Below are 15,064 nucleotides of genomic sequence, written 5' to 3'. Positions count from 1 at the left end.
ACCCACCCCCCACACGAATTAACCTCCAAGTGCCAGTTTGAAAATACAATAGACCTATATTCTTTGAATTTTCCCATACAAACTAGTTGCCATGCACACATTAACAGTTACCTTAAGTTACCAGAAATAAAAACTAATGAAAAAACATTTAAGGACGGCACCCATGACCGCTGCCATCAGCAGAGAATGACCAAACAAAACGTTAGCAGTTAGCCCAAAGACTAACTCGGTTTTACTCGACGTTACGGGGCAAAAAAAAAGCTAAACGTTTTCAAACCTTGATTATAAACACTCAACTTCTATCTCTAGCTCATATTCGGTACGTTTTTTATTACCTTTATCGTGTCCAGAGCATGGTCCAGAGCAGCCCAAATCCAGGACAGCGAGGGTGAAAATGGCGGAGCCTGCTGTCTTCAACAACCGTCTTCTGTCTTGAAAAAAAAAAAGCCCGGAAAAGACCGCCCTCTAGAGGCGGGCTTTTCAACTTCCGGCTGATAAAACATAACTTTTTTCTTTCTTCTTAAAATGACAGAGACGTGTAGGTTTAACATTGCTCAGTATTGAAATAGTTTTTTAAGATTTAATCATGTTTTAGAGAGAAATAAAAAAAAATTATGTAGCATATACAAAATGCATACTTGTAAATTGAACAACCCCCCTTCTTCCATTTTTTCAGTGAGTTTACAACCACTATAGCTGTAGCTCAGTGTCTTCAGCTTTTGTGAATAAAAAATAATTTGCATCCTTCAACAAACTGTAAACAGGTCAAAAAGCTACTTTTTCAACTTCTCCAGCAGCGACAGTTTGTTTTGTTAAAGTTAAGGTAATGGTGAACTTCTGTGAGTAAGATAAAAGAAAACTTTCTGCGTATAAACTACAGTTTAATCTGAAACAAACTTGTATCTACAACCTGATGCACAATTTTGAACAGTGTTCAAGCAAACATGGCCTTTCTGTGAACTCATCACTGGCGGTCAGGTTTCTGTGCTCTAGTGGTTTATTATTCCATTAACAAAGAATACATATTCCTAACTCAAGAGAGTGGTACTAAAATAAGATCTTACAAGGCAAATGACAGCTGCATACAGTCATTAGCCAATGAAATATAATGCCTCATTTTAGACAAACACTCATTTTTCTATAGGGGGAAATTGGAAAAAAAAAAAGGTTAATGTTGTGTACAGAATTATGTAAAATAGGTAAATTATTCATAATAAAGAAAACAACAAAAACAAAAACAGCTGTCATAAGATAAAAAGATAACCCAATCCATGTTTAATTTATTAAGTATGGGATTAAAGAAAAAAGAAAAATGTTGAAAAAATGTTTTCGCAATCAATTTACGAATAAATAATTTATCTTACTGTATAATTAATTCTTTATTTGGTCTTCTCTTATACATTTCACTTTTCAGATAACATGTTTGTGACATGTGTCGGCTCTTTAGAGAGGGAACATATCACATAGGCTACATTATTCTTATATACTGTAAGGGCAGGGGTTAATGCATACTCATCACACTGCTGATACAGTAGATATGACATGCATTCAAACACCTTTTTTACGTTCTATGTTGCAGGCTTATGCTACAAAAGAACAATATTTTTTCCTTTCATCAATCTACACTCAACTTTTTTTTTAATTTTAGCACGAGGCTGCAATATGACAGCGTGAAAGCACTGCATCTTTCTCAGTTCAGGTCATACAGGCCCTCAGCATCTCACATCTTAAACATACAGCGAGAGTCCCTTGCAAAGCAAGATGAAGCTTCACTGAGTGATTTATTGAGTTAAAAATAAGTAAGCTTTAATCATTTCAGCAACTCAACACACAAAAAATGAAATGTGTCAGAGAAGCAGTGAGTGAACAGATGAAGTGTGGAAATATCTCAGCTGGGACTTCGCTCAGTTGGCACAGCTGGAACCTGTAGTCCAGAAACACACTCTGAAAGATTAGAAACCAACTGACTGGATTATCTTTCAGGAGTGTTTTATTGTTGAGCAGCAGCAGGAGGCCATCAATACCCTGACTGGGCACCAAGATCAAAGTTGTAACACTAATGTTTATATGGATGAAAATGAGAGGCGAGCAGCTCACAGTTATAAAAAGTTTGCCATTTATAATTTCATTTCTTATCAGTTTTATTTGATGTGATTTCAGCAGGTGAGAGGGCCTCAGTGTCAGCAGCAGGTCAAGACAGCAGCAGGATTTGGAATAACAGTGTCACAAAGGTCATGTACATAGTCGTCACGAATACAACCTGTCCATATAGTACTGACGGTTATCTAATGGGGTTAATCTATGACATAAGAAGCAGTAACATTAGCACATCAGACAGTTGTGACCTATATAGTGCCACCAGGGCAGGACTGTCAGTCTGTTCAACCAGTCACATTTTCAGACATCACAAAAGATATCATCATTTAGCGGCTGTAAAGACAGACAGAGACGCATTTTGCTATTGCGTTATTATCAGTGTCTCCCTCTCACTAACCTTTTTCTTCCCAGGGTCGGGCATCTTGTGGTCGACTGGACTGTCCTTCTGTGATTTGTCCATCTTAAAGTTTCAGCAACCTTAAATGAGAAGGTCATGTCAGAAATCTAGTCCATGTAGAGTAACTATATACAAAGCCATGACACAATAAGAAGAGGGAAGTGGAAAGTACTGCATGACACATCTGCTAAAAAGGAAACAGCAGTGCCTCTATGTATGACATGCACTACAGACACAAGCACAAGAAAACCTTGGGATTATAGATGGTCACAAGTTTAGGATTTACCTTTCAAGTGACAAAGGCAATAGAGTCAAATCAGTTTGCAAACACGCAAAACCTTCACCTTAGGGTGAAATCTTACCAGTAGTAGCTCTACTACACACTACACTGTGAATCATGGGATTCTTTACATAGTTTCTCAAATACAGGAGGAAAAAAAAAAACAATGGTCTGGATTCATACTGCACCACAGTGTGGGATTCCTCAATGGTGGTCAAGTGTATTAGACAGCAAATGCCAGACTCAGTCTGCCACCTAGTGGTTAGAAGAGCAATAATACTGTATAGAAATACTGGACGGTAGAAAAACTGAATGAAAACAGGGCATTTCCCAACAGTGGCAGAGCTTAGGGCATTAAACTGTTGAATCTATTTAAAGCTACATGTCAATTCTTGTCCGTCTCTGCTGATCCAATCAAATAAAAGCATAAACTGACCCAGAAAAAAGAAGGAAAAAAACCCATTCATCCTTCACTGTTACAGGGAGGTCTATGTTTTACACACAATGGTTACAATACAAATCCTACACTGTGATTTTTTTTTTTTCAATAATGAGATTAAATAATAATTCGCCAAAGAAACTGGGTGTCGAACCTGTTCACTCTGAATCCCTGTGGAGTGGATGTACAGCTTGACTGTATTATGTACTACTGTAACAAACTGCAGCAGATAAAAGATGCTGAATCATGTCAGAGGAGAGAGCCGTCTCGTTGTTTGTCTAACATCCGGAGCTGAGCTGATTTGGTTGGTTGTGAGGAAGCAAGGGTATTGACTTTAGGATCCCTCCCTCTCATTTTTGTAACCAGACCATGACCCTAATGTAGCTTTTGAGATAACCTCTATATGCAAAGGCAACAGAGTCTCAGGCCTCATACAGAGACTTCTTCACTGTCACTGTTACTGAGTGACATCAACATCAATTTTCAAGTCATTAGTGGGTTTATGCTCAAGAAGTTGTTGAATAATTGATTCCCCACCGTGTCATTTATCATTCCATCACATCAACAGTGACTGTAGGTTTCCACACAACATAACCCTCAAATATTGTATTGCTGCAGTATTCAGTCACCTCCCCCAAGGAATATTTCTTGAGAAAAAATCAATGTTTTGAAAGCTGGCTTTCAAAAATGTGAAGCCTGCTCTTTGGAGTCACAGCATAAACAAAAAAAACCCCATCAAACTGTCAAAGACCAACAGAATAACTCGACTGTCCACGCTTAAACTTTTTTAATTCTCTCTAAGACTCAAGTTCAAGCTGTTCTTCTAAAGCACAATTCACATGCTTTTACATTTACATACAAACAGCTCAGGTTACCCAATCAATAAAACTCCAAACTCAAGACTAAAATCTGCCAACACTCACTAAAATTGATTTACAGCACACAAACACGTCAACACGCGTAAACTAGTCACTCCTGTTTGATGATGATGGGGGCTGGTTAGTGTTGTAATATTTACTAATACATTTTTCCAAGGAAGAGTGAGGTAGTTGAAGTCATTATGATGATTTCATCAATAAATGTATCATCGTCCAAGTCACATACACAGTCATATGATCAAAACTGACACTCAAAGCAATGCAATGCAATCCACAGCATTCGCTTTGCAAGCAATCAAATTCTTATGTAATACATATTGATTAATCATTGGACAGCCAAACTTGTAAAACGATAAACTAAAATGATATGAAACAATATAATCCAATATTACTATTAAAATGTTAACTCAGCCCTACAGCATACTGTCCCTCAGCTTTATGCATGCAAAAATATTACATAATGGTATTGATCGTATTGATTATAATTTTACTCAAAGATACACGCTGAAGTGGTTATATCTGGATGAGCTTCATATCACCTTTTCACTGTATCACTACCTACATCCTCACAGCCAGTAAATGCAATGAATTAATTTTTTTGCTCTGTTAATTCCAACACAAATACATTTAATAAAAATGCAAACCAAACAGCTTTCCATTACAACAGGCGGACATGTAACAAATAAACAGTGTGTGTAGGAAATGAACAATAAGTCAAGAGAAGAAGAAGAAAAAGAAAACGTGTCAGTGTCGGCACATTTTTCTTACAGCCAAGAAATTTGTTTGGTATCATACCAGCAGACCACAGCACAGAGGGGGAAGTTAAAAATAAAAGCCCAATCCCCTCTGCGTCCACATTGTTCATCAGACTGAGTGTGAAGTATCACAGTGGGGATACTTACCCACGCACAGGCTGTGTGTATCCAGAGCTTAGAAGAAGACTACTGACCCAGCGTTAGCCAGACATAACTGTCATTGTAACTCTGACAAATTATTATGCAACACTGACAAATTATTAACTTTGATGACTTTGCCCCTCCCACTCTTTTGCAAGTTCATTTTAATGTGATCTTGCCAAACCAGTGTCCTTTATAGCAGAGAGCAAATAAAACTACAAATGGAATTAAAAAAAACAACAAAAAAAAACAACCACACGTGACTCATAGGTGATATTTCTGCTCTTCTCAGAAAAACGAGGAATCACTTTAACAAGAGGCACCTGAGCAGCCATGATCTCTGTTTCATTAAACATCCGTCTTTACACTAATGAGGGCATTATGGCAGCAGATAATCAAATTAAATTAATTTGCAAAAACGCACAGGGATGGTTGCAATATAAAAGATAGGCCCCTGATCTCTGTCTTCATTAACATTTGTACAGGGAATGGTGCACAGTCTAAGTGGATATTAAAGGGAGAACCTACTCAATCACACAAGCATGTGGAAGTCTTCTATGCACAGATTCCTCCTGTGGTTTAACGTTTAACGCGGTGACGTCGAGGTGTACAGTATGAGTGAGTGACATCACTGCTACAGGTGCAATAAAACACAACACACCCACTGTTTCACGTGGTTATCACCCCAGAGAGGGCAGATAACATGGGGGAAAAAAGCTGGGAGATACAGATAATACAATCTTCTTGCTCGCCAGAGAATATTAAAAGTGAGGGACATCTATTTTTCCCCTTTACTGCATCACGCCAGTATGAAAATAAAGATGTGACAACTACTTTCCTTGGCGATGGTATAGGGAAGGAAACGACTGCCACAGACAGTGGAGTGAATGCAGACACACTTCCAGATGTGGTTCCACATGCAAGTAGATGAAAACTGTGCTGTCCTGCCATGTTGTCTTCACCGACACTAGATCAGAAACAACTTCTCGGTAATACCACGGGTATAACGCTTTGTCACTATTAGGAAAACCTTATGAAATTCTACCTCTTGCTGCCAAAACAGAAACATTCATGATGCAATCAGCAAAGCATCCATATGCTTACAACATGAACCCAGTCTGCATCCTCCCTTTCAGTTAGCACGGCCTTGAATCAAATCCTCTTTCTTCAAGTATGTAAGTACCACAGTCAGGGGTCTTTGTAAAGAAAACATACTTACCATGAATAGTGTCTATGGAAATCCATCGTGTCATTGAGGAGCTGAGACTGTCCAGCTATAAACCACTGAGGTAAAACTCCAGATGTTGGTGAGAAAATGTCTTTTCTCTCACAAAACCATAGAACCGTGCCCATTCAGCTTATCTATGCCCTATTGTTCTGCTGCATTCCTTGACCCCATATGAACCTGAGGACCACCCCACTTCATCAACATACTTACCAAAGTCCAGGAACCCCCTCCTCCAAATCAGATGGTCCCAACAACAGAACCAATCACTGCCACAACATGTGGACCTAACATGCATAAATAACCCAGCTGAGTCATATTAGATGCTAATTTCCTCCTTAACTGAGCAACATGACCGGTCCAGACAGTGAGATCAACTCGCTGCTATTGCAGACGCACTGCAGCTTGTTGCACAAAAGCATCTCTTCAGTACCCCCCCTCCAAAAAACAAAAAAAACCACCCTCCTCTCCTCAGGCGGCTTTTTCTCTGATCAATGGCTTGCTTTATTCACAGCTGATTTCACATTGATTGTATTATTGGAACTGCTGCCTGGTAGCTAAACATGTGAGCTGCACATCCTGCCAGAAAGAGCAGTCACAGTATCAAAAACCACATCAGGCTGAAGACATGACATAGTTTAAGTTTGACTGGAGCACCACGTGGCTGAAGAATTGCACAACTCTGAGTGTATATGTTTTGCTTTTGTGAGGCACCTGAGTCAGGATGGAGCTGCCATGGGAAAGAGATATGGCTAAGTAATGAAACTCGGGCTTTGTAAGATGAACACCCCCTTTGGGACATTGCTTCTCAGCCGTGGAGTCAAGGTAACAGAGGTGTTAGGTTTCCCGGGCAGTGGATAGACCTCCGACTGAGGAGAGGCTCCATGGGTAGATTGTGTCAAACCACAGCAGTGGAGATAACAAATGAAAAAAAAAGGGTTTGTCTTATATTTCAAAAGCAAATTGTACATTTTGAAAATTTATGCAATACTTTTTTATATAGCACAAATATAGATATAAAACATCTATGTTCAAATTCCTATATATTAGCATTTATATTGAGCATAATTGCTTTTGTCTGTCTTTGTTATGATTGGCATATCAACCAGACGTGGATTACTAAATGAGACATTACAGTTTGAAAGTCACACAGCTACAGTAAAAGACATTAATGAAACTAAAAGAGATGCAAAACCATCAGATATACAGGCAAAACAATTATAAAGAAATGCAAAATGTCCACAAAAGAGAGAGAGAGAGCTGAAAAGCATCTCCAAAGACAGGAGTTACAGTAAATCAATCTGAAAAGGGCACAAAATGCCCATAAAGAGGCAGAGGCTGTTTGTTGTTGTCATTCTGTCTTTCTGAGGGTTGTCGTGGGAAGTCTATCTGCTCATAATCTGTCCATGTGTGGGATAAATAAATAGACAATTAAAATGCACTCCTGTGTTGACTGTGTCAAGTCAGGTCTTGTTTTATCACCGATTTCTGCTGCGGTGCACGGTTGTGAAAACTCATGTCAGCAGCTGTGTGTTAAACTTTTACTTTCTCACTGTGGCAGTTGCTCAGTGTCACTCAGTTGCCACAGAGAGCTATTTGTACTGCCATATCTCTCTACAAATGTGTTTTTGTGAATGAACAGTTGGGGGAAAAAACCAAGTCCCAAGTATCCGTATTGAGTTTCACAATCATTCATGCTGCGGAAATCAAGAGAGAAAACTCACCAACTGCTCTCAGGGCTCTTCCCACCAAACATTGGACGTCTGATGGACGTGCAGATCATGTCTATATTGCGTCCGTCGGTCCAAGACCAATTCTGGACGCCTAAACGACGTCCAAACTAGGTCCACTATTTGGACGTCTAATCATGACCTCACTTGGACGTCAATATGCAGTTAAACATTTGGACGTCAGGCTTGGTCACTTTTTTTGGACGTCTAAGACAGGTGCAGGAAATTGACATGATTAATGATTGTAGTAGTTTTAGTAATAGTAGTAGTGGACAAATAACAATATTGTTATCAACATGATTAATAAATACGAATATATATTGTTTGTGATTAAACATTATAAGAGACGTCCAAACAACGTCTTGTCTACGTCATTTTTATATGTCTAATTTTGGTCCCCTGAAGGTGCAGACTGTTACGCCAGATGACGTCCAAATGTGGGCATTGTAGACATCTCTTCGATGTTCAATTTAAACTCATTTAAGACATTGTTGTTCTTGAGTACATGTGATATTTTTTTATTTTACATCTTTGTTTTTCCTACTGTTTTTTTTTTCAATTTCATTTCATTTTATTTCAATTAATTAATTAATTAATTAATTAATATTTTAATTTATATATTTTGAAATGAAATTTGTGGGAGATTATGGCTTCAGAAAATAATTTCACCCGATCATGGTTCATAAGAGTAGGGAGAAGTAAATATAATTCTGAACAGTCTTTGATAAGAGCCTTTATTATTTAAACTAGTCAAAGGCACTCTGATTGGCTGAGGCAGCATGTGATCATACTCTGATTGGCTGAGGCACCAGCAAACGCCACTCTGATTGGCTGAGGAAATACACCAAGCAACTGGCGCGTTTTTTCTCCTGCAGAAGCAGGCTGTGGTCAACATAACGCTTTGGTTACAACAACATCGTTTTCCACTAAGTGGAAGGTAAGTTTGCTTGGTTTAGTTGATTTTATGTTTACTGTATGCATTTATAGTGTCAGTTTCTTTCCGGCGCCCATTTTAACCGATGTGTCATTCACACAAGACGCGCTGCGGCGTGCACCTTCACGGCCCCGGTGTCTGGTCTATTTGCTGTAATGAGTAGCTATGAGGACTGTGGTAAACTGGGATGTGAGTGGTAGTCACGGATGCTAGCCGCCACCGCTAGTTAGCATCGGGCTAGCGGAAGTTAGCATCGTGCTAGCGGAAATTAGCATCGGGCTAGCGGATAGCATCCACTGCTTGCACTCACTAGCATCCAGGACAGCTAACAGCCCTCCTATACTCTGCTGTACGGAGCTCCTCCTGGGCTCTGTCATACACACAAGCTGCCACTAGCTACTCTTCCTGGGTGCTGTTTCACAGTGAGGATGGTGTGTTGTGCAGTTTCCACCAGAGTTTTGCATGTATTTTAAAAAAAATAAATCTGTAACACCACACGTATTTTTCATCCACTTAACAATTATGCACTACTTTGTGTTGGTCTATCACATAAAATCCCAATAAAATAAATTAAAGCTGTTGTTACATGACAAAATGTGTAAAGTAAAAGTTCAAGGTGTATGAATACTTTTGCAAAGCACTGTATCATTCACATTTATTTATAAATGTTTTTTTCCCCTATAGGCTCTTCACTAATGCCCTGATGGTGACATCTAATATCAAGGGAGAAGACAAAGGTTTATAGAGCAATACAAGGTAAGCCCATATGTCATATCTTAACATTTGCTGAGATGGTTTTGTATGAATCCAGTATTGGTAGTGGAGACACAGGCTGCAGGTTGTCTTTGCATATTTCTAATTATTTGTCTTCTTCTTCTTCTTGTGCAGATGGAGCCATACATTTTGATGACACAGCCACAGAGGACTTCATAAAGACACATGCTGGAGGAGAGGGATACACAGCAGTCACCCAGGACTGATTATCCATTGTGGAGAATCTTGTCACAGTTTTGTATCACTTTTGTACATGTATTTTCTGTGTTAAGTATGCAGTAGTTGGTTCTGATTTGTAATTCTTCTCAAAACACATTGAGTTTATCACTTTAATTTTTATTGTGTTATATTTGTTGTTGTGCCACAGACCGAAGCAAGGTGGGCTGTGTAACTTTATGTATTTATTAGTATTTTACCAGCAGTATTAATTTCAACAGATACCAATAACTTTATTAGAATGACATGTTTGTGCCAGTGATTAAGAAAATAAAGATGGAAATAAATGAATGGGGATTGAATTGTGATTTATTGGTAAACCTGTGTATAACTGTAGTCCCATATGTTTACAGGAGGTGGAGGATCTGTTTCCTGTTAATTTTCCTGTAGCTTCATCTGGCTCAGCAGCAGGTTTGAACTGGAAATGCATTACACCTTTGCATGCATTTCCAGGTAATCTGCTGCTGAGAAAACCAAATGAAGCTATAGGAAAGTGAACTGGAACAGTCTGACACCTTCTGAAATGGGACTACAGTTATGCACAGAGCCTAGCAGCAGTATAAAAACAATGTCTAAAATTAGTTTAAATTTGATGCAAAAAAGACGTCGAAACGACCACATTTGGACAACAAATAGCCCTTATACGGCGGTCCTGTGGACGTCAATACTGGACGTTCAGTAGACGTCGGAAAAAGACGTCGTCTGGAGTAACAGTCTGCACCTTCAGGGGACCAATATTAGACGTGCAAAAATGACTTAGAAAAGACGTCGTTTGGACGTCTCTTTGCTCAGTGGGTTGCCATCCAAAAATCAGTCTCTCACAGATTCCACAACCAAATCAACTGCAGACACATAATTAAAAACAAACCATTATCACAGGAGAAGTAGCTGGCAAACTCAATTTACTGAGGCTGCATGCGAACCAATGGCGGTTGGAGCCAGAGAGTAGACTGCTGTAAAAAGAGGCCACCTTCTTTTGTGATCAGTCAATCATCGACTCTATAAGCTCAAGTCAAGTTATAAACTTCAGGCAGCAGAAAAAGACAGAAAAAACACGTTAAATGACTTAATAACCTTTATCTAGTTAGTTTTTTTTCACCTTTACAGTAACCATCTAAACATGCTAAATGCTATACTCTCACAACCCATTTAAATTTGACAACGACATGGATGTTAAGGTTTCACTTACCTCTTTATATGCACATTGTATCTTCTCCATTGTAGCTTAAGCTGCTACTCTATATATACTGTGCACTTTGCCTATAGGCTGATCATTGTTTGACTTGACCCTGCGGTGCTGGAGGGGGAGATTCACCACTGTCTCTTGTAGCAAACTGGGCATAAACGTTGTGACAGAAACTCAACCCCTCCAGCTATATTTATATATGGCCAATTGCCAGATATGTTATCCACTTACCTCCCACCCTGGAGCAGCAGGACTGGAAAGAAAGTGGACTTGAAAACTTGAAAACACCTCCTTTGTTTTCCTTCTCAACACGTGACTGGAAATAGGTGAAGTCTGATGTAAATCTATACAACCGGCATCCCTCCTTACATTGATATTTTAAATGAACAAATTCATGTTCAAAATATTTTATTCCTATTTTTCTGACTACTCTACTCTGTCAGAAGATCCTGCCATCCCACCCAGATGAACGCACCTTATAGGTGAAAAGCCCCAATACGTCTATAAATGATTTGCCGGATGTGATAAGGGGGGAGGGGAATTACCCAGCTATTTATAAAACTGTTGCACTTTCAAGTTTAGGTTGACTATATTAAAGATTAACAGACATGGTAACAGTTGAGAGGTAGCAGGTAGCAGGTCACAGGTACTGTAGGGCTAAAATAAGGTGAGAACCAGCTGACACATCTAAGGAATTGTTCTCCTTTAAAGAAGGACGGTAAAAATAAAGTTCAAATTAGAGTTACCAGGTGTATAATAAAAAAACCTGTTCGTTTCCAGGGCTGTGATGTAATGAAGAAATAAACAAACAATACGTGACGCACACCCCTCTGCTGGCCAACCACCACTAGCTGGTGCACAGGACAGTGTCCAGCTGTGCCAAAGCTCACTGATCTTTGTAGAGAAGTTAAATTCTTCCACAATGTAGTTTTCTTCCATTTCCGTTTAACTAGCTGTACAGCATGGTGGTTTGAAACGAACATTGATGAAATGACTCACATTTGACCTAAGAACCTGCTCTTCAATCTTATATTATACAAGTTACCTAATTCAAACTTCAACGATATCAGTACTAATCAAAATACAGACTTGGTCCAAAAGATTAGTTTCTTACCTAAAAAATGTTTTCAACCATGCAAATTCACATGCAAGGTCAGGGAGGGAGTGGGTACACATGAATCTCCTACACAATTTGTAAAAGAGTTGAAAAGTAATGTAGCCTACCGTATGGAAGAAACTGGAAATGTTGATGAAGAGGATGAGAACAATCAGACAGGATAGTTTCAACTTTGCTTGCACAATTGTTTGTTGTGGAGTTCCTGCAGAGTCTCTTGAACAGTAGGCCGACCTGTTATTTTGCTACAGACATTTACCACCTTACCTTAAGCAACTGAAACCAATAGCCAAATAAAAAGTGATCACAGAGACTCAAGAAAGCGATGATAGGAGACTGTCATCAGTGATGAGTCAAGACGCTGTTGGCACTTCTTGTGGAGCAAATCAGCCCAACCCCATTAGCGAAGCATCTGGCCTGTGACAACAGACTGGCACTCTCGCACCTGTTTTAACGTGAAATGAAAACACGGTTTGCCTGCATCAATTTTAGTCACGTTTTTTGCTCCCCCCAACACTGGGTGACCATCAGGACAACGATTTAGGAATTCTCCTTTAAGCCTATGGCACATGTTCTACTAAAATAACCAGAACTTACTCAGTTTTTGACTGATTTTCAAACGGTTTGGTTTGTTATGAACGTCAGAACTTAAAAGTACTTAAAATTACTAATTAATAACTAATTAATAAATCATTTTAATCATGTACTTTTGTATGAAAGTAACAATCTACTGTATGCAAAGAGTTAAAGTAAAAGCTATATCCAGACAAAATTTCACAGAGTTCTGAATAGTTTGTTTTAGTGCAAGCAACTAGATCACCCATTTACTGTAGCTAGAGTCAGAGCAAGTTGACTGGCCCAATATGGCCTCCTATGAGTTACGTCTGCGCGTAGTCTGATCCACCCCCGTGATTTTGGCCTCATCATTATCCCACACACGTCGACCTATGTTTGTGTAGAGAGCGTGCAAACGTCAAGAAAGAAAAAAAAAGATAAAGGACGTAGTTGTGCGCACACCATCTGAGCTGCCTGTCCTCTGAGTGAAATATCCAGGTAAGTCAGGTGATTAATAACATGGATACAGCAAAGTGGATCAGTAACACTGTGTTGTTTTCTTTTACGAGAGGACGCCGCTAAAAGTGCCAAACTGTCAAACTGTCACCAGATTGTCTCTCTTTCTCTCTCACCCTCTCCCTCTTTCTCTGTGTTTGATTGATTGATTTATTTTGTATGAATGACAGACATACGAAAAGGATAGGTAAGAAGCCAAGGCTCCTCGTTTGTGTGTGTCACAGACTCTCACTTAATTGGCTCTTCTTGAGGTGAATGGTAGAGATGCTGCTGATGGCTGTTTCTGTGGACATTTTGCAGATGGGTTTAAACTACCTCCACAAGTGGGTTGCTGCCTGAAAAAAGTTTTGGGAAACCCTCCTTAAGGTTGGACGGTCTCTTATACAAAACAATACGATAATGTTGTCTATAATACAATCAATAAGTCCTGTTGTGACTCTTGAATTGAGGGGCACATTTTGATGAGGGTAGGGGAAAGAGAGGAAAGAAAACCACTGGACTGGTGGATTATAGTTGTGTGAAACGTAAATTTACATCGAATAATGAGCTTTGGTGATTACTTAGTCCATATGTATGTATGTTTGTGTGTGCGTGTGAGAGAGCTGCATTTAGTATGAGTAGGGGTGGCCTGGGTGAGTGTATGACTCCCACCCAGCCTGACTTTTTGTCCCAGTCTGACCCTGATGTTGTATGTATATTCATTGTTTTTATGTGGTTGTATTTGAAAACTTACATTTTCATTTGAGTTCAACTTTTGTGTTCAAAATGCTTGTTCACCGTCTTGTTATGGACAGTCATGGCTTCTTTGTATATGTGTTATGAAATGTGAGTACTTTTCTCCATTTTCTTTCAGCTGCCTGACCGATGGTTTTGATCTCAATAACACAGTGAATGTTTAACTGTGGGGATCGATTCTCCGTCAGTCCACTTCCTCTTTACCTTATTGTTGAACAACAATATTTATAGAGCAGATAATACAAAGTGTTGTTTCCATAGAAATGGACAGATGCCTCAGAGCTAAGCCCATCAAATCACACAGTTTCTAACATACATGGTAAAAGGTAAAGGGGCAAAAATAGGTAAAAAGGCTGAACAGGCTGTGAATGACAAATTTAAAAAAACAACTACTATACATACCCTGTCCCTGTTTACTAGTTTAATGTTGGCAAAGATTTAATGTTTCTGAGATTCTGAGCAGTGTGACATGTGTGTGCATGCAGCATGGTCAGTGCTGCTGGCAACTGTGACTACTAATGCAAACCTGACGAAACACGTATAGTACAGTGGTCACAGAGTTTCAGGCACAGACTTTAGCTAAAGAGAATCAGAAAACTAACTATATTGACAGTCTATAAGTATGTGATATGCACTTTATTCTGCCACATTTGAAGAAAAATATAGAAATATGTATGTCTGTATAGGTAAATACCTGAATGCAGGACAATGTAAACTAGTATAAGGCACTTTTATAGCACTACTAAATAAATAAAACCAATGTAATGATTAATAGACGCAGCACTCATGTTTCTACTGGATTAAACATTAATCTGACCACAACTAAATCCAAGTTAATTTGTTTCCTATTGAACAAGTATTTCTATCATAAATATACTTTACTTTTTAATTTTGCTTTATTAGATGGTGACAATAAAAAGGGAGATACACAAGAGGGAGACAATGAAGTGACAAAATGTCCAATGTTCAATCCAGGGACCAAATCCAATTATGTAACGGCCAACTTACTCACCGAGTTTCAGGGAAATCTCTTGACTCGGTTCCCAAAACAGCCGTTTCCATGTGTCTCATCAGTCTTTGTACCCCTCGAGC

At 39.0% G+C, this 15,064-nt stretch overlaps 1 protein-coding gene across 7 annotated transcripts in view; it reads right to left on the bottom strand.

The window, feature by feature from the left end:
• slc2a9l2 (solute carrier family 2 member 9, like 2) overlaps window positions 1-11,190 on the bottom strand; it is a 117,889-nt gene extending 106,699 nt beyond the window's left edge. For 2 of the 7 annotated variants that reach the window (XM_085776101.1, XM_085776103.1), the window contains exons 1-2: window positions 4,992-5,010; window positions 2,495-2,569 (exon numbers count right to left, since the gene is read on the bottom strand). In XM_085776101.1, the coding sequence (XP_085632227.1) occupies window positions 2,495-2,557 (63 nt within the window). In that variant the 5' untranslated portion in view covers window positions 2,558-2,569; window positions 4,992-5,010. Of the gene's footprint in view, window positions 1-2,494; window positions 2,575-4,991; window positions 5,069-7,936; window positions 7,957-10,664; window positions 10,709-11,055 lie in introns of those variants that run through there. The other 5 variants (XM_085776097.1, XM_085776100.1, XM_085776099.1 and 2 more) reach the window with 5 other exon arrangements.
• Window positions 11,191-15,064: the final 3,874 nt, after the last annotated feature.

Source organism: Trachurus japonicus, chromosome 5, assembly GCF_045865225.1.
Source record: "Trachurus japonicus isolate A0001 chromosome 5, Traja_1.0".
In the NCBI taxonomy this organism is placed as follows: domain Eukaryota; kingdom Metazoa; phylum Chordata; class Actinopteri; order Carangiformes; family Carangidae; genus Trachurus; species Trachurus japonicus.
This window is presented reverse-complemented; position numbering and strand designations above follow the sequence as displayed.